At 40.9% G+C, this 20,034-nt stretch overlaps 1 protein-coding gene across 4 annotated transcripts in view; it reads left to right on the top strand.

Moving 5' to 3' along the window:
* The window catches only part of Smad2 (SMAD family member 2), a 62,323-nt gene that overhangs the window by 27,579 nt on the left and 14,710 nt on the right, over positions 1-20,034 (top strand). For 3 of the 4 annotated variants that reach the window (XM_032886258.1, XM_032886260.1, XM_032886259.1), the window contains exons 3-5: positions 15,973-16,062; positions 17,034-17,227; positions 18,118-18,252. In XM_032886258.1, coding sequence (XP_032742149.1) covers positions 15,973-16,062; positions 17,034-17,227; positions 18,118-18,252 — 419 coding nt within the window. The remainder of the gene's footprint in view (positions 1-15,972; positions 16,063-17,033; positions 17,228-18,117; positions 18,253-20,034) is intronic. The other variant, XM_032886261.1, reaches the window with a different exon arrangement.

The following is a 20,034-nucleotide window of genomic DNA, read 5'->3' as shown; positions in this document are numbered from 1 at the left end:
TTTAAAAAGGTTTTTAGGTTTTGCAAGGGGTCTCCTGTTATAACACATTCAAAAACCTTTTGTAAATATGTGTACATTCAGGCATAAACATGTGTGTGTGTGTGTGTGGTGTGTGGTGTGTGTGTGTGTGTGGTGTGTGTGCATGGTGGTGTGTGTGGGTGTGTGCATGCATGTGTGGGTGTGGTGTGTGCATGTGTGTGCATGTGTGTGTGTGTGTGTGTGTGTGTGTGTGTGTGCATGTGTGTGTGTGTGTGTGTGTGTGTGTGTGTGTGTGTGCATGTGAGTGTGTGTGTGTGTGGTGTGTGTGTGTGCGGTGGTGTGTGCCATGTGTGTGTGCATGTGTGTGTGTGTGTGTGCATGCATGTGGTGTGTGGTGTGGGTGTGTGTAGTGTGAGTGTGTGTGTGTGTGTGTGTGTGTGTGTGTGTGCCAGCCACATGCCCCAGCATTTGTGTGGAGGTAAAAGGACAGTCTCAAGTGGCTTCCTTGCCTTCCACCATGTATTGAGATAAGACTTTTTATTTTTCTTTTGTATATGCCAGGCTAGCTGGGTCCACAAGTGTTTAGGATTTTCCTGTCTCTGCCTTCTCTCTTCTTAGGAGCTCTGGGATTAGACGCTTGTGTTGTATCTGGATTGTATGAGTTCTGGGGATTCCAACCCAGGCCTTCATGTTTTTTTGCAACAAGTGCTATTGCTCCAGCCCACATGGTACTATTTTTTTATTTTTTTAATCATCACTTCATCAGAGAAAACACACCTGTCTTAGGACCTTTGTTCATTTATAAAAATTAGTGAATTATTCTCAGATTAAATCGCCCCATAATACTAATTTTTACATCTGGGGCAAAAAGCATGATTCTTCTTGTGCCATAATCGTGTTGGCATCAATGAGAAACTCATCTAGCTAAGTAGTAATGACAGCCCTTTTGTTTTCTTAATATTAGCATTCGAGGTATCTTCTAAGAGTAGTGTTTCACTCTCTCTCTCTCTTCCTGTCTATAGTAGAGTACATGGAGACTTCTGTGTCCACAACTTGAAGGAGTTTGTCTTTTCCTTTAACCACAAGGGGACCTAGGTGTGAAGTTTACAACATCAGGCTTGATAGCAAAGCCTCCCTTCACCCACCCCACTGAGCTGTTTTGATGGAATAAGGATTACTGTACTTAAACTTCTCACTCATGTAGAACTTGTAAACGGGGTCAGGAGAATAACCCCAGCGTGAGATCTTGCTTGGAAATAGTAAGATCTGACTGTATGTTCCTTCCCTTCAAATTGAAGGGCTTCAGAATTGCTTCTCAATTTGTTAGGTGTCTGCTGAGGTTTGAGAGATGTGTAAACTAGTTCTGACTTCTTGGAGAAGCCTAAAAAGTGAGAGACCAACCAGAGCTGTCCTTTGTGGTATTAGAGTAAAGAAAGGTCATGATGAGAGTAGCCTGCCCTTTTGGGTATGATGGGTCAAAGGTGCAAGACTCATCCCAGAGACTGGGTAGATAGCAAGAATAGTGAAGATTCCATGGAAAGGAACAAGAGACCTCCAACTTTAGGTCTGCATAGTCTAGGCAGAGCAGCCTGAGAAGTCAGTTCCTGCGCTATAAGTAGAGGAAGGGAATCAACATTAGGGTGCTTGCCTTCTGCAAGGTCACCTCACCTTGTCCTTCAAAGCTCTTCCTGTTTGTTAGCCCTGAACTTGCAGGCCGTAAACATGACACTTGAACAGTCCTGAGGAAGGCAGAGCACGGTTAAATGTGGAACAAGTTTTTTATTTAGAGCAGGCAGAAAATTTGATTTCTAAAGATATTTGTCATGTGTGTGTGTCTGGACATGACTAGAAACCCCATGACAGCTTTAGGAAATACAGTTCGACAGGAGCTTGTTGGAGCAGTGGTACTGGGTGTTGAAGGATTCTGAGCCAGGGCCAGCTTGTTCCATGTGTTGTCTTCCTTTGGGGCTGAGAGTTCTGAGTTGTTAGCTGGGGACAGAGGAAATGCAGGTTGGAGGGACATGACAAGCATCTGCAGGCAACTGTCATTTTAGCAACTTAAACCATTTGACCATAGAAGTCTCAGAAACTATTTTACCATAAACCATCTTTAATTGGTATTTCCTTCTATTACCATCATTCTGCCAAATATGTGTGTATGTGTGTGTAGGCACGTGTGTTTTCAGGTAGAGGGAAGACAGAGACAGTGGGTGTCTTTCTGAATCACCGTTCGCCTTTTTGAGACAGATTTCACTCAATTGGAGCTCACTGATTGAGTGAGACTTGGCCAGTCAGTAAGTCACAGGGTGACCTGTCTGTCTTTCCAGCTTGCCTACTGTTGTCCCTGGCTTCTTGGTATGGGTACTGGGATCTAAATCATCTGTCGTGTTTGAGTAGCAAGCACTTCAGCACCTGAGGCACCTCTCAGCCCAACCTAATCTTTACTCAAAAGCTCTGCTTTGGGGTTGTTGCAGGACATATCATAGGAAATGTCACTTTGAGAAATCGATCAATAAATTCTAAAATGAGACTTGAAACCTGTTAGGAGACACTGGTTGAATCATTCATCTTAGCCTTTTTCTTTTAAAACTATCTTTTAGTATGTTATCATATATTAAAAAAGTAACAAAGAGTTTTCCCAAGCCAGGTGTGATGGCTCATGTCTTTAATCCTGACACTCCAGAGACTGAGGCAGGTGAATCTCTGAGTTAGAAACTAGCCTGGTCTACATCGTGAGTACAGGCCAGCCAGAGCTGTGCAGTGAGACACTCACTCTCAGATACATACATAGAAAGCTTTTCCTTATTGCCTGGATATGGTGGCTTATGGCATTTGCACTAGTGATGGAGAGAAGAGGTGCTCTACCCAAACACTTTGATCTCTGTGCATGAAAACCCTTGCCATATAAAGGAGGGTGGATTTTTATTTGGTGGTGTGCTAATTTAGAATACTTGTTATTATATTATAAAACACTTATTTGTAGGAGATGAGGTATGTAGATGTAAGAGGACAATTTACAGAAGTTCATTCTCTTTCTACAACGTGGGTCCCAGGGTTTGGAATCAGGTCATCTGGCTGGACCTGATGCTGCTTTCCCCAGTGAGCCCAGCTCTCAGGTCCATAAAATCATTTCTTTACAACCAAATTAAAGCATTGCAAAATGTGTGCTTTGACTCTTTACAAAAGTTTATTTAGTCCCTGTAGTATATCTGGTGCATATTTCTTCTGTTTTTCTGCATCTAATTTGAAAGATAAAAATGATGCTTTTTTTATTATGATTATTTTTTCATTTTGGGATACTGTTTTTTGAATTGCTAAAGACTGTATGTGAAAATTAAGATAGAAAATCCATATGCTGTATTGTTAAAGTTAAAAGTCTTTGTACTCTTTTCAACATTGACTATTTCTTTAAGTTAAAAAGTTCATAATTTTCAAAGGGCTTAAAATAATCCCACAAACCATTTTTAGACTTGACATTAGATCATTTCCATAACCAAGGATGATGTATGTTTGTGGGAAACCTGTTGTTAGTTTTAGTTTTCAAAGTCAGGGAAAATCCATGAGGATCTCAGATTGCATTGTGACAACACTTAAAGTTAGACATGAAAAATACTAGGGATAGGAATCCTTTTGGGTCTTTGAACATCAAAGAAGGGCTGTACCAAACCAAAGAAGGGAACAGGTATTTGAGTATAATCTATACTATACTCAGTGCAAAATTAATGTGTAGCTTTCAAAATTTAATCATTGCAACTCACTGCTTTAACAACAGAGAAACCTGAAGGTTAAGATCAAAAGCATCTTAACAAAATTCATAGTTTGTTTAGACTTCCAGCATATTGGAGTTTATCTGATTGAGGACATTGAAGAAAAGACATGGCATTTATACATTTAATTACAGAAGACCTTAATTTTTCTAAGTTCAGTAGACAAAAATACCTATTCTTGTGTCTCAGTTCATTATTTCAGTGGAGGAACTGAAGAGTTCAGTGAGTTAATGAAAATAAAGATGGAGTGGATCATCGTTCTTCCTGTGGAATGATTAACATAGGAAAAAAGCAAATGAGAAGTTCAGCAAGGTGGTCTTTTATAAATACCAGCTCAGACAAATGGAATTGATAAGAAAATAATTGCATCTGTAAAACTAAAATACCTCGGAATATAGTTTTCGTAAAAGATAGAAGATCTTTATATGACATTCTAAAGCTTTGCCAAGAGAAATCAAAGGCAAATGCAAGGAAGACTCATTTTTATTTAGCATAGCTAGGGTATGTCTTCTTTCAGACTGGTCCTGTAACACTCAGTGGCTGCGTGGAGCTGAAGCAGCATGGTGTGGAAGAGAAATGAGAGCAGACAGACTTAGGTAGTATTTGCCAGGTGGAGAAGACAGTGGATGCTCTGCTAAGTTTTGCTTTTATTCAGGTCGCTAAGGTTCCAGTGCAGAACCCACTGTGTCTGACCTGAAGTACCACAAGTCAGTTTTGGACAGATACAACACTGAAAAGTGAGACCAGGATCCCAGCAAGGAGTGAACTACACAGGGGAGCTCACATATTTTTAAATGGTGTTGAAGATTATTGGCTGACCACATATGTGGAGCAGACTTACAGTAGCCTGCTGAAAAGTAAAGAAACAGGTCTTTTAAAAGAATGATAGTAACTTGACTTGCTCAGAGTGCCGTTTGATTCCAGGCAATCAAAACAGAGATTGATGATGGAAAAATATGGCTAAACCTAGAGTCATCACAGACTATCAGGTCCAACTCACAACCCTGACTTACTGAACTGCAGGGAAAGAAAACTTGTCTCTATTCCTTGTGGAATGGCCAACCAAGACACACCTTAGATGTTGAAACTGCCAGATGATCAATTGACTTGATAAATCAATGTTTGCTAGTTGAAGCACTCAGTAGTATTGGTTAATGGGCTTTAATACTTCAGTGTGGTGTTGGCATAAAAAGAAATAAGTGGTATAAAATGGATCGAAACACGTTTGAGGGCTGAGGACGTGGTTTAGTGGGTAAAGGGACCACCAGGCCTGCGGCTCAACAGCCTGAGCTCAGTCCCCAAACTGAAGTACATAGTGAAAGGTTCAGCTGCCTCTGCCTCCCCATGCTGACGGTATGCGCTGCTGTGAGCCTGCATGGTAGCTTCTTCAGCTTAGAAAGGCATATGATAATAGCATTTTAATACAGTAGATTTGGGTTTTGTTGGTGTTTTTTTACTCACTGTTTACCTGTGGATTCCAACACTCCTTTCTTGGTGCCGAAGGACCATGAAAATTCTATGGCGGGGACTGGGAAGAAGGCATAAGCCAGCATGAGGACTTGAGATCCACCCCAGCACTCCTTGGGGGAAGGGGGCAGAGAAAGCCAAAACCCTGGGACTCTACTAAGAGCCAGCCTAGACAGCGGCATGACCCCACGCCAGTGAGAGGCCTGAGAGAGAGATGGTTCAGACAGCCTGACGACCTGAGTTTAGATCCCCAGAAGCTGTGTGTCCTCATTGGGAAGTGGGAGGTGGAGGCAGGAGACTCTCCAGAAGCTAGTGGCTAGATCAGTTAGTGTCTGGGATGTTTGGTTGCCAAAAAAAAAAAAAAAGAAAGAAAAGTGGAGAGTGAGCAGAGCAGGGGTCACAACATAGCTCAGGAAAAACAACTCTCCCTCCCCTCCCCTCCCCTCCCCCTCTCCCTTTCCTCCCCTCCTCCCCCTCCCCCTCGTTATCTTCCTTACCATTTGTGTAGTGTGGTAGCGGGTAGAGTATTCATTTTGGAAGTTTTTTGTTTCTTTGATGCCTGAGTTATCCAAAATGCAAACTTTTAGATCCTTAGAAGGGTCGGTTTGTCATCAGTAGTAATAATTATGGTTTCTTAGTTACAGATTCTTCCCTGCAAGTCCATCTTCTGTGAGTGTATCATTCATCAAGAGCTAGAGCCTCAAGTGAAGCTCGTTTGGTTGAGGCCATTCTCTAATTGATTAACACACCTACTTTGCTCAGTTTTTAACCTACTTTAACTTTTCCATGGAGTACCCTATGGGACTCACTTGGATACGCAGAAGAAACATTCTCTTTTGACAAAGGTTACAAACAATATGTCAAACAACACTCTTTACTGTTGTATACCATGCAGATAACATGAATAATAAAACCATGAAAATAAAAAATAAAAATTTAAAAATAATAAAATGAAAATAATAAAGATTTATTGGGTTCTGAGGATTGTGTCTTTTGCCCAAAGTTAGTGCTTCTTTTATTTTTTCCTCCTCTCCTGACTCCTCCTCCTCCTCCCCATCTTTGAACTCAGATCCACCTACCTTGCTTTGTGAGTGCTGCATGACAGACCTGACTGCTTCTCTCCTGGCCTGGCCTGCCCTGGCCTTGTCTTTCCTTTCCTTTCTGTTCATATATAGTACTGGAAATTAAACCCAAGATCCTTACACATGCTAGGTAAACATGCTACGACCGGGCTATATTCTTAGCCCTTAGAGTTTTAGAAGACCTCAGTTTGTAGCTTGGGCTTGCTTTGAATTTGCTGTGTAGCCTAAGCTGGCCTGAAACCTGAAACTTCCTGCTGGCTTTCAGTGCTAGTATAGCAAGGTCCAGAACCAAGCGAGTGCTTTCTTAAGCAGAGTTCTAACCTCTTCTTTTTGTTTTCCAATAATATGTACATGCATAAATTTAAAAAGTGTATGAATACAAACATGTTTGTGGATATTTGAAGTTAAGTATAAAATGTTTATAAAATGTCTTCTAGGATACATCTTATAAATTATGTTAGATTTGAATTTTAAATTGAGCTTCAAATATAAGCTATTGTGATGAGTAAAAAACTTAAAGTTTGTCTGTTTATTTGTGTTTGGTGTGTGGGTGGGGGTGGGGGTTGAGTGCTTTGTGAGCATCGATGCCACAGTGTAAATGTCTGACGACGTTCAGGAGTTGGTTCTTTGCTCCCAGCTGGTTGGAGCAGGATCTGCTTCTTTACATCGCATTTTCAGGCTACCTGACCTGCCAGTCTGGAGCTTTCTAGATCTTCAGTCTCCACCTCCCATCTCACCTTAGGAGTGCTGGATTATGTAGCCTGACGCCTACTGTGCGTACAGGGATTGGACTGGCTGTGGGCTTTTGTAGCACATGCTTTTCACTACTGAGTCATTACGCAGGCCTAGGTGAATTTTAAATGTGTTAGTTATTGTACTTGCTGTAAGTGTGGCTAATAGGGAGATTTGGTTTATTGCTAAATGACTTGGTGCATGCAGTGATAATTAGTAATGGACTTATGCTGACGGATTGGTTGTCATGCTTGCGTCCTTGGGATTTTAGTAGATGTTCCTTTTCTTTTCTCTACACTTTTTTTTTCCAGGGTGAATATAGAAGCAAAACTAAAATCCATATGTAATAGTTTGTTCTAGAGAAACTATTCCATACAAAGAACCTGTGTGGCTTTGTATTAGGTGAAAACAGCTGTGCTCGAGCTTGCTCAGCTGGCTTCGCAGTAGTGCGAGGACGTCACTGTTGGTGGTCTGTGGGCCAGCACATCTTATTTCAACACACTGCAATACTCTTTCTAATTACATTAATAAGCAGGGTTAAATTTAGTTAGACAGAAGTCAGTAGACCATTTGTTTTGGTATAATTTTCAATAGCTAAACTGTTCTACAATATGTCCTGAAGTTAGGCAGTCAGACTAGTGAGTTACCAGTCAAACTAGTAATGTGTTTGGGGTATTGCTATCATTGATAAGAGATGATAAAACTTTCAACCCCGCAGTACCACAAAATCGAAACAACAATGAAACCTGTTTGTTTAGGATACTTTACTTTTAACACTGCAAACCTTTTTCATACCTTTCTTTTGCTGTCTGTAGTGCTTGCAAACCCTTGTTACTGTACAGCAGGTTCATTTTGATTTCCAGTAATATCATTTAAATGTATAGAAATGGAGTGTAGGGTAAGGGATGTTACTGCTTCTGTTTCTGAGGAGGTTTACTGTATAGCCCAGCCTTACTTGAACTGGATCTGGGTCCTGTCTTGGTGTCTGAGATGCTTAGATTCCAGGCATAGGCCATCATTTCTGGCTATTTTTTTAACCTCATAAAATTGTCACGTGTGGAGTGCATGTATCATTGACAAATTAGGTTTGTCAAGTGAGTGCACTAATGTGCTGTACAAAGCTGTCAGTTACCTGGGCGGTTCTTGCCGTGCTTCTGCTGCTAAGCAATGCTTGAATTAACTTGAGTGTACTGCGGCTCCAGGGTTTCATGTAAATGAACCCATTCAAAATCTAGTCTCCTCCTCCTCCTTCTCCTCCTCCTTCTCCTCTTTCTCCTCCTCTTCCTCCTCCTCCTCTTCTAAGAAGGTGCATTTTTTTTAAAAAGATCTATTTATTGATTGATTGATTGATTGTGAGTACACTGTAGCTGTCTTCAGACACACCAGAAAAAAGGCATCAGATCCCATTACAGATGGTTGTGACCCACCATGTGGTTGCTGGGATTTGAACTCAGGACCTCTGGAAGAATAGTCAGTGCCCTTAACCATTGAGCCATCTCTCCAGCCCTCGCCTGTTGAGCTTCTTTTGGTCCATGGAATGTTTATTACTTTTACTTATCAGTATATCACTATTGTTGCTATTTAAAATCCTTGGAGAACTGGGGGTGGGGTAGCTAGTGGCAGAGTGCTTCCCTAGTACATTAGTACAATATGCTTAGCCCTCGGAAACCCTGAATTCAGTCTCACTGCACATCTCACATTTGAATCTTTGCACTTTCATACACTTTGGGTTAGTTTCATCAACTGCAGTGTCACAAAAATATTTGGCAAAGATAATGGCTGTAGTAGATTATAGAGGCATGAACAACATGGGCCGTCCATGTTAAAACTAGGCATCATGATAGTCCTTTTTTCTGTGGATGTAGTGTACATTTGCAGCTTCTTACACTGTCTCTATCTCTGACTGCTGCCAAGCAAGTCTTACGTATCTTATGGAATCTTTTTCTAAGTGTTTTATCTTTTTATACTTAATTTATTACTGGGATATTGAGAATACAGTGAATTTTATCATTTTATATCCTACAACATTGCTCAGTTCACCAGTCTATTGTACAGGTTCCTCATAGATACCCCAGGATTTCTGTATGAAGTTTAGGTATTAGTCCCAAGCAAACAGTTAATATTTCTTCCTTTTCTGTAGCTTTTGTTTTTAATTTTTCTTTCTTTGTTGTATCAAGTAGGACAGTGCTGGTCTCACATCATTTTCTGCAAAAATTTTAAAACACCAATTTAATTTTTTTTTAAATGAGTGGGAATTGAACCCAGGACCTTCCCTTTTGAGTACTGGGGATGGAGCCCCTGGTCTGTCCCTTCCTCTTTGAAGCAAGTGCCTCTGCTACTGAGCTCTGAGTCCCAACCTCCCTTTTAATTCTCACAAAATTGCCAAACTTAGACTCCTGTCTCAGCCTCCACAGGATTACAGCCTGCACCGCCAAGCCTGATTCATTGCTTGTTGTAAAGTGTTAAGGCTGTACTGCCCACCACCTCTCCAGCAACCTCATACTGTGGCATCATTAGCATTTAAAGTGTTTTAAAATGTACTTTGTGATTTCTTTCACTTAGATTCACTTGGTTATTTCTAAAGTTCATTGACTTTTTATGGCCTTAGCATATATGTGTTTGTGTGCATGCATGCGCGCCGCACGTGTGTGTGTGTGTGTGTGTGTGTGTGTGTACTAAATACTTTTTGTACACTTGAATTTGTTAACATTGTACAGGTCTTCTGTGACCTGAGGTGGATAGGGTTTGTGTGTCCTGTCTCTTTAAAGAATTACTGCTGTTGTTCCAGTATTTATTCCTTACTGATCTGTCAGGTTTCCCTTTCTGTTTTGCCTCCATATTCTTCTGTGGTACCTGGTAGGAGTGGAGCAGTGGCCTCCTGCAGGACAGAGAGCACCCTGCCCTCAGCTATGTTCCTAGTCAACATGTATCGTGGGTCTGACTTTAGATGCTTTTCGAGACTGTTAATGCCTTATGTCTTCTTTTAATTCTTTGTCTTGAATGTTTTATCTTTAGTGTTAAATATTATTGTTATAGAATTAGAGCTGTCTCATTTGGATTCTAAGTCTTGTCAGTAAGGAACTTACAGATACACTTGGAAGGAAGTTCAAGGACACCTTTATTAGGATTTCAGAGAAGACCAGGACAGGAAAACTGTCCTGGCAATTGCCTGGGGGTGGGGGTGGGGGGGTGCGGGAGACACTAAAGAAAGCAATGGGTTTTGGCAAGCAACCAAATGGAGGCAGAAGAGGGGAAGGGCTTCAGAGAAAGTGGAAAAAAAAAAAAAACCCTAAGGATCTCAGGAAAGCACACTCAGACTTTGGCTGCTATCTGCAAGAAAAGGAAAAGGAAAAGTTGCGGGGCTGGAGAGATGGCTCAGTGGTTAAGAGCACTGACTGCTCTTCCAGAGGTCCTGAGTTCAATTCCCAGCAACCACATGGTGGCTCACAACCATCTGTAATGGGATCTGATGCCCTCTTCTGGTGTGTCTGAAGACAGCTACAGTGTACTCATATACATGAAGTAAATAAATAAAATCTTTTAAAAAAAAAAAAAGAAGGGAAAGTTGTACTTTTCTGGGTAACAGGACAGAGCACAAGTCTGGGCCACCGCATGGTGGAAGCTTTGTGAGTGGCTTTGTGGAGAAAGAGCTTCCTGGGATGACAAGCAAGTTACTCAATAAAGGGATGATTCTACCCCCAAAGATTTGTGTGTTGTATATATGTATGTGTGTATGTTTTACGTATATGAATGTTTGCTTGCAGGTATGTGTTTGTGTGTGTGTGTGTGTGTGTGTGTGTGTGTGTGTGTGTGTGTCTGTGTGTGTGTCTGTGTCTGTGTCTGTGTGTGTGTGTCTGTGTCTGTGTCTGTGTGTGTGTGTGTGTGTGTGTGTGTCTGTGCTGTCTGATCCCCTGGAGCTTGAATTAGAGGTGATTGTAAGCCACTGTATGGGTGCCAGAAAGTGACCCCAAGCATTCTGTAATAGCAGCAAGTACCAATCACTGGGCTGTTTCTCCAGCCCCTTCTTTCATATCCCTGTCACGTCCTCAGATAAATCAGCTTTTCTCAAGTGGACTCCAGCCAGGTGATTGACAAACCCAACTGGATTAACTCTAAAGAGAAAGGGCAATAGTATGCACTCATCTAATATTGGAAGTAGGTTGGAATGCCATGTTGTTACCCAGGATACATAGTCTCTATTCATTTTTACCAGTGGGGTTAAGGAGAGGCAGTTATGGTGTTTGCCTTTGTAGTGTTACAGGAAAATGGGAGGTTGAGGAAGGAAGTCCCATCCTCAATGTCTTCCAAAGCTGTTAATCCTTGTAACGATCCCCCTAAGAATTGAGACTCTAAATTATTTAGAAACCAGACCAGGGGTCAGCGTAAATCCCCAAATATTTGTACCATTTCTGGCTTCCATCCAGGCCAAGACCAAGGAAGGATATTTCCAGCTTCCTGGCCAAGGGCAAGAATCTGGTCCTCATTCCGAAACGGCCTGCATGATTTCTATATTCTGCCAGCCATTGTCTCTGATTGCACTCTACCATTTCCTTCATGAAGCCCGATGGCTGTAGGCACAGTTATCTCAGCTGGTCTTTGTTTAAAGAACACAGTTTTATATGGACCTTTCTCTTCATAGGGTACCTCTCTACTTTTCCTTGGAAGTGGTGTGTTGATGCTAATTATTGTTGCCATGACTAGATTTAAATATCACGTGGGCTCTGTTATTTATTGCTATATGTGATTCTTTTTGTTTCTTCTGTTAGTTGTCTTCATTCTGACTGCTTTTTGGATTATAATAGCATCCTTAGTTTTGTAATCATGCAGTTGCTTTTACAATTCTGTCTATCTACTGTTGTCTAAAACTTACATTCATGTGTTCTTTAGGTCACAAATTTTTCTACAACCTCTTTTCATAGAAATTATTAGAAAATAATAACCACCTTTTACATTTAGCTATTAACATTTTTAGCTTTTAATTTTTTCATAATACTGTATTTTCTTCTTTTATAGTTTTTCTTTATCCTGAAATATTTATTTTCTGCAAAATCTGCTAGAAACAAGTTTGGCTGACTTTTTGGTCTTCAGAACATATTTGTGTCTTGACTTTGCAAAGGCTACTTTGCTTCTGGGCTTGTGGGTTAAACGTTCTTTCTTTCCCTTGCATAAAGATGTTCTTTTGTCTTCTAGCTTTCGTTATTTCTTAAGAGAGATTGTGCTTTTGTCTCTGTATGTAATGGATTATTCTTCCTAGACTGTTGCCAAAGTAAAGCAGACAAGATTGTAAAGGCCGTAAGAATGGGTGTCATCTTGTAGTTTTCACAGGGAGGGAAGGTGTGGGTTCAGCTTTGTCTTGAGGTGACTGAGCATTAAAGAAAGAAAAAATAGGGACCCCAGGCAGGGGCAGGGTGGAAATAGAAGATCCATCTGTATCAGTATAAGTAGGCTCCTCCATGTGCTAACTTGGTACCTACTCAGGGTAGGGACTGGCTTTTTCTGGAGTAGGGGTGGGGCCTTCAGAGGAATTGTTTGCCTGAGGGTCTTTAGAGGAGCTCAAGAGAGTTGGGAAAGATTTGTACCAGAAGGTTCTAGGAGAAGACAGGGCCTGTCATAACTCGTTAGGTGGTTTAAATTCTTTGGTGTTCACTGGGCCTCTTGGGTGTTTCAGTTTAGTTTTTTATTAAGTTGGAATGTTTTAAGACTGGAAAATGTACCGACCATTTCCCCCCAGCCATTAATTTATTTCAGTTTTTGTTTTTTTTTTTTTCTCTTACTCTACAACTGCACACATAAGTCAGGGTTCATTTTGTTTGGGAGTCTTTGATTTTACTATTCTTGGTTAGGTCATTTCTGCTAATGTATAAATTTACTGATATATTCTTTGGCCATTGGGCTCTTTATTTCAGAGTTTGTAATTTCCAGTTTTAGCATTTCTGTATTTACATTTGTTGAGATTTCTGATCTGTTCATTAGTTTCAGGAACATAATTCATAATGGTCACTTTAAAGCTCTCATCCAGTTGTTTCTGTGACCTTTCAATTGTATGGCTTTTAGTTGTCTACTAGTTTTGTGAAACAGTGTTGTAGAAACTCGGGATTCTGTTGTCTACCCTCTGAAGAGTTATTTTGTTTTAGCAGGTGTCTGGTAGCTTCACAATCTAGATTTGACTTCTGCTGTTGGCAGAGGCTGCATTCTCAGATCTTTGTGCTTTTCCAAGTGCTGGTTTCATTAACCCCCACGGTTTGTCCACGTGTGTCGTCAAGGATTGGGCAGAGGTCATTGTTGTTTGAAGATTTCTCTCCTGTGGCTCCTTTATTTACAGTTAAACTACAGTTGTATACATGTGTTCCAGTTTTACTGAATTACTGTGGCTGGGGACTGCCCTCAAGTAAAAAGTGTTAGAATACAGCTTCCGTCCAGGGTGGCCTTACTCATCTGCAAGTCGACACCTTCCACACTGCATACTTCTTTCTATTTATCTTTAAATACTTTAGTGTTTGGTTGGTCAGAGCTGTGGTTTGAGGCAAACTGACCTAATTGAGCTCCTGGACTTCACAGGATCAGTTTGCTTTGAGTTAGCATGTTCCTGTGTCTGCGTGCTTCTGAGCTCAGGCGGATCTCTGAGGTAATTCTCAATCTGGTAGGACCAGTCTCTCCCAGGCCTTCTTGGGGCTCTTATTATGTGTTATATACTTAAAGAATCTTGTCTGGATCGTAAAATCTATGAACTAGAGGTGTGCTTCTCTTCATGTACTTTGTGTTTGTTATGTTAAAGTTGTTTCTTTAATAATTACACAGACTTACTAGTTTCTTTGTAGGTGTTGGTACAGAGTGGGTCTGCTTTTGAAGTGTTCTGGCAGTGCAGTGACACACAACCATAATCCAGCACTGGGGAGGCTGAGGCAGGACTCTGTTTTTCAAGCCAGCCCAAGCTAAATATAAAACAAACAAGCAAACGTTTTCCTAGCTAGAATTAATATTTTTAAACAGTCTTTCCAGTTTGAGGGAATAGAGCCAATGAAAGCTGTGAATTGCATGGTGGCATGCTGGCTGTCAGGCTGGGTCAGGTGGAGGTCAGCATCATCATCGCTCTGGACCATTCACCTTCCCACCCAGTGCTTTACTCCTGGGTTGATTTCAGGCCCGGGGGGAGCACAGCTTACGTGCTCTGTACCCTAGATGCTGGTTCTCGTGTTCTCAGAGGAACCTGAGCGAAATGTTATTTCTAATGCCATGACAGAGTAGCCTCCACTCATGCTGTCGTTGTTTTCTTTATATTGTTCTCAAGGAAAGAGTCAGCTGTATACTGTTCACTTCCGCTCTGAGTCACAAGAGGAAGGTCTAGATTACCCTCATTTCTTGACCCTTTCTGCTTTTCATAGTATGGCGATGTACTAGACTGTCTAAAACACATCAGGGCAGCTCAGGAAAATGTCCAAGTGTGCTTTTTCCTTTCCTAGCCCCTTTCTTCCTCTCTCCCTGCCAGACTCTTCTTTCTCTCTTTCTCTTCTTTCCCAGGAACTGCTCAATTCTAGTCACTGTGTACTCAAAAAGTCAGGAGTGCCCTGGGTTAGGGGTCCTGGGTCAGTCTAGACAGCTGCTTTCAACCTGTGGGTTACAACCCCTTTGAGGGGGTCCTCAAACTACCCTTTCATAGGGGTCACCTAAGACCACCAGAAAACACAGATATTTGCATTACAATTCATAACGGTAGCAAAGTTACAGTTATGAAGTAGTAATGAAAATATTATTGTTGGGGATCACCACAACATGAGGAACTGTATTAAAGAGCTGCAGCGTTAGGAAGGCTGAGAGGCCCTGCTGCAGACCATCTTTAACCTCAAGAAAGCCTGCACTTACTTTCCTGTTGCCCTTTATTGATCCCCCAACTTACAAATGGTGAACAAATGTGAAACATAATCAGTTGTTTAAAGTCATTAGAAATGTTCCTGATTTTCCTCAAATTTTATTGACTTTTGTAATATGTGAGAAGTAAAATTGAGTCTCAAAAATTATATTTGACTGATTTAAAAAGTATAGCTTCATAGCCAAGAGACAAGACAATCAAAAGCTCTATTCTAAGGGTTCCTTTTAAAGTCTTCCCTTCCCCCACAGGCCAGTAGTAGTTACTTTGAAATGAAATAGTAGTTCAGGGGAAATAGGGTGAATTACCTTTGACCTGCCTGTGTTCTGGATGTTCTGGAAAGAGATGTGAAAAAAAAATTAAGGCGTGTTATATTAAAATAACTTAGTTTATGTTCTTTTGTCCTCTATAAATAGTGGCACGAAAGTAACTACAGCTGTCAGTAAATGGTATTTCTTATTACAAACAGCCCAGAAATATTAACCGTGGATGTGTCTCGTTTGTTTAATTACTTATTTTGAGATAAGATCTCATAGACCAGGCTGGCCTTGAATTTACTGGGTTAGCCTAGGCAAGCAATGAACTGGTCCTCCTGTCTCCACCATCCACGTGCTGATTACAGATGTGTGCTACCACACACAAGTGATAAGTGTTGCTTTTAACTGGACCTTCTCTACAGTAAAATACCAGTTGACAGCTGTTAATCGAAGAGGGTTTTTTGTTGTTATGTTTTAAACTGAATAATGAACTGAAGCCCTGTTAATGGAGTTGATGGCATAGGATGAACTCTGAATAGCAATTGACAAGGGAGGGCATTTATAGGTGTGATTTCATTAGGTTAGCAAGCATTGGTGTCACATATAAAACATAATCATAACTTATCTGGAGTCACATGTTCCATTTATTGGCTTCCTTCATATAGAAAATATAGCAGCCAGTCCTGACCCGTTGTGGGCGAAGCGATGTATATTTTCTGGGTGAAGGAAGTATTCTGTACATTCTCCATGCTTTGCATCATGGTATTTTGAATAACCATGCTTCCATGTTCACATCAACTTTTTGTTTTTCGATTTATGCACAGCACTTGCTCTGAAATTTGGGGACTGAGTACAGCAAATACGGTAGATCAGTGGGACACAACAGGCCTTTACAGCTTCTCTGAACAAACCAGGTGAATATTCCGCCCTCCATGGGACCCTAGAGACCGTGTGGGAGGGTGTACTGTGGAAGATCTCCACTGGGTTGTTTAGTGTAACTTCTGCCTAGGATGTTAACTTACTTGTGAGTAAGGCATAGCATGTAAAGTATCTGCGTGCCAGTATTAAAAATATATTAAGTGTTTCAGCTGATGTTTTGGTCAATGCAATTTTAGTTTTGAATCATTAAATTATTGTGTCCCATAACGAATAAGACCTTTTTATAGCTCATTATCCAATATTAGATAAATTTGTTACTGGCCTAATTTATAAGTGGATACATAACTAGTTTTTTCTAAATTTCTTGTTATCATCTTAAGCTCATCTTTACACTAAACTAGTACGTATTTGATGAACCTCTTACATCACAATTAACAGTAGGCTAATTTGTTTTCCTGTCACCTTTTTTTAAAATCACATCATTCTCTTTTAAGCATATTGGTATTTGTCCATTCCATTCCATCACCATCTGCATTTCTGTGTGAGCCTCATAAATGAGCCCCAGATATCAAGAGTCACACTTAAATAACAGTTACATTAGCCTGAGTAAGTTACTGTCACGTCATTGTTGATATTTGCCATTTTCATACTACTTCCTTTTTTTGACGACCAGTTGCCTTCAGAATTAATGCCTTTGAAAGAGTTTAGCTTTTTAAATATGGATGTTGACGTTTTCAAGTATAGCCACATAACACTTTGTGGATCACTGCCGTACAAGGCTGCCTTGCACTGGCATGTGAGCTGTTACATGCACACTGACAGGAGACAAGAGCGAGGGCCACTGCCTGCTCACATCCAAACCAGGCTGTGCCCTTCCTGGGATCACTAAAGCTGACTCAGTGGCTGTGCTCTCCTTCATGTCCTCTCAGTGTATTAACTTAGCCTGTTGATGACAGCTAGTCTCTCCTTTTAAAAGTGCCCTCCTTTTCCCCTTGCTTCCAAATAGGTCTCTTGATGGTCGTCTTCAGGTGTCTCATCGGAAAGGGCTGCCACATGTTATATATTGCCGGCTGTGGCGCTGGCCAGACCTTCACAGCCATCATGAGCTCAAGGCGATCGAGAACTGCGAATACGCTTTCAGTCTGAAAAAAGATGAAGTGTGTGTGAACCCTTACCACTACCAGAGGGTGGAGACACCAGGTGGGGACTGTAGACGGTCTTTGGTTCTGTTTTCCTCGCTTTAAACTAAAAGGATGACTGAAGGCTGTGTATGCCCTATGTCTCAGAGAAGTTTTAATGTAAAATTCTAATAAACTGTTAAATTGGGCATATAAATGTTTTCTTAAATTTTAAACTTTTATGAAAAAGAGTATCTTGGACAAGCGGCTCGTCCGTTTCTTGGGAGCATACTTAGTTGGACAGCAAGGTATGTATCTAGGAAGCTCCTCAGATTTGCTGTTCTGAGAGCTATCCATGTGTCTCTGCTGCAAACATTCTATTCTTTAAGTGCTTTCGGAAGTGCTTGAATGACAACATTTTTATAGAAGTGATTTAGTGAACCTCGTAGTAGGACTATGGGTTTAGTGAACAATAGATTTAAAACCTAAAAATTTGTGTTATTAGAAAAAAATTAAATCCCACTTTAGTGAAGATATTTTTCCCTCACCAGTTTCTTTCATATAGGGTTCCTCTGTGTAGCCTTGGCTGTCTAGAACTCTCTCTGTAGACCATGCTGGGCTTGAACTCAGAGATCCACATGCCTTCCCAGTGCTGGGATGAAAGGCCTGTGCTACCCCTGGGCTCCCTCACCATTTCTAATGGAATTTTATAAATTCTTATGGTAATATAGTATTGGTAGGGTCACATTGTTCCCCAAAATAAATAAATGTTAATTTGGAGACTTAAACGGTAAATTATGGAAATCAACTCCATGATGGATTTGTCGGTTCCTTAGTGTCATAATAGCAGATAGGTGTGCCCAGACTTTGAAAGGTGAGCTGCAGCTTTCTACGTTGTGAGAACATTGAGTAAAGACTGCTCTGCTCCCCCCTCCCCCTTGCCACTAACGCAGATCTCTTTAACTCTTACAGTCTTGCCTCCAGTCTTGGTGCCTCGGCACACGGAGATTCTAACAGAACTGCCGCCTCTGGATGACTATACCCACTCCATTCCAGAAAACACAAATTTCCCAGCAGGAATTGAGCCACAGAGTAATTACATCCCAGGTACTTTTGCCTTGAGAGTCTCTTAAAACTTAGGTAAATAGCAATCTTGTAACAAACGCCCACGTATTAGTAATGTTTCATTTTCAGGGTGCTCTTGACTTTGGAAGGAAAAGTCTGATTCGTGGAGTGGTTATTTTGTTTTCAATACAAATAATTGTATTAAATTAAAATGTATTATAAAATTAAACTATAATATTTTATTATAAAGGTTTACCTTTTATTTTATAGTGGCTTTAAACAAAGTACTATGAGACGTAGGAAAAGGCCCTTGTAAGGTTGTTATAGCCATTGAAGTAGAGACACGCGCAGAGCGTAGGCACAGGCACAGCATATGGTTTAAGAAAAGCATCCTGGCCAGGCAACAGAGGCACACGCCCTTAACCCTAGTGCTTAGGGGAAGGGGGGTACAGAGGATCTCTGAGTTCAAGGCCAGCCTAGTCTACAGAGTAAGTTCCAGGACAGCCAGGGTTCCACAGAGAAACCTTGTCTCGAAAAAAAACAAAAAGAAAAAAAAGAAGAATGCAGGGTGTGAACTGAGGTGGCCATGTTGGGGACACTGCCCACTGACCCAGCTCACTGACTCTCACAGTCTGCTCTAGGCTCTTGTTTTCTGTGTCCTAATAATAGTTCACAATTCAGTACCAACCCTATAGTTCTTACTATTTTCTAGAAAAACAACTACTGTGTTAATTTTCTTATCTACCATTTCTTTGTGTTTCCACTAAGAGAAACTAATTAGGAATTAATTGTATTCTAGATTTTTAGTGTCTCAGTCTCTGCCTACCTCATCTCCCTTTATTTTAAAAAGTAGGGTTTTGTTATTTTGCTCTGTTTGTTTGTTTTGAGACAGGGTTTCTCTGTGTAGCCCTGCCTGTCCTGGAACTCAGAGATCCACCTGCCTCTGCCCCCGCAAGTCCTGGGATTAAAGGCATGCACCATTGCAACAGGCCAAGAGACTAGATTTTAGGGCACCCCCGTCCTATGCCACTCCCCCACCCCTTACCATAGAACATTTTTGTGACATTAGCAAAGAAGTGTAGCTATGAGCATCCTAGTACAGTGAGTGACATGAGGGAAGAGAAGAACTGTAAACTGAAACACATCCTTCTAGGGGATGGGGAGAATTGGGCCTCTTCTATGAAGTGGCTAGGAGTGAAGTGTGTGTGTCTGTCCGTCCGTCTGTCTGTCTGTCTGTCCATGTGCATGTGAGTGCAGGTGCCCACAGAGTTCAGAAGAGGGCATTGGATTCCCTGGAGCTGAATCCCTTGACTTGTTAGGTGGGTGCTGGGAACTGAATTCTGGGTCTTTATAAGAATAGTACCTGCTCTTACCTGCTGAGCCATCTCTCCAGCCCCTTGAAAGAACTCTTAACAGTTTTTAAATGCTAATAGTTTATTATCAATTTATGGATAAATAATAATAGAGGATGATAAAGAAATACAGTGAGATAAAGTGTCTTAAAGTTGAGCTCTCTTCATATTAGAACTTTGAAACACTGATGTTCAGACTGGCAGAGCTCAGCTTTTTAAATTTTCTTAGTTTTAATCTTTTAAAATAGTGTGTGATAATATGAATTGTTTTTAGTTTTTATTGTTTGGTTATATGAAAATAACTAACATTTTTAGCATTAGCTGTTTTGACACACTGAGTTCTAAAGAGAATTTAGTGGCAGTCTTCTTGTTCATTCGTTTGTTTTTTAAGACAGGTTCTTACTATGTAGACCAGGCTAGCCTCATACCTACAGAGACCCTCCTGCCTCTGCTTTCCAAATGCTGGGCTTTA

The sequence above is a fragment of the Rattus rattus genome, chromosome 15, assembly GCF_011064425.1.
Source record: "Rattus rattus isolate New Zealand chromosome 15, Rrattus_CSIRO_v1, whole genome shotgun sequence".
NCBI classification, from domain to species: Eukaryota; Metazoa; Chordata; class Mammalia; order Rodentia; family Muridae; genus Rattus; species Rattus rattus.
Note: the sequence above shows the minus strand (reverse complement) of the source record. Positions and strands in the feature narration are given on the sequence as shown.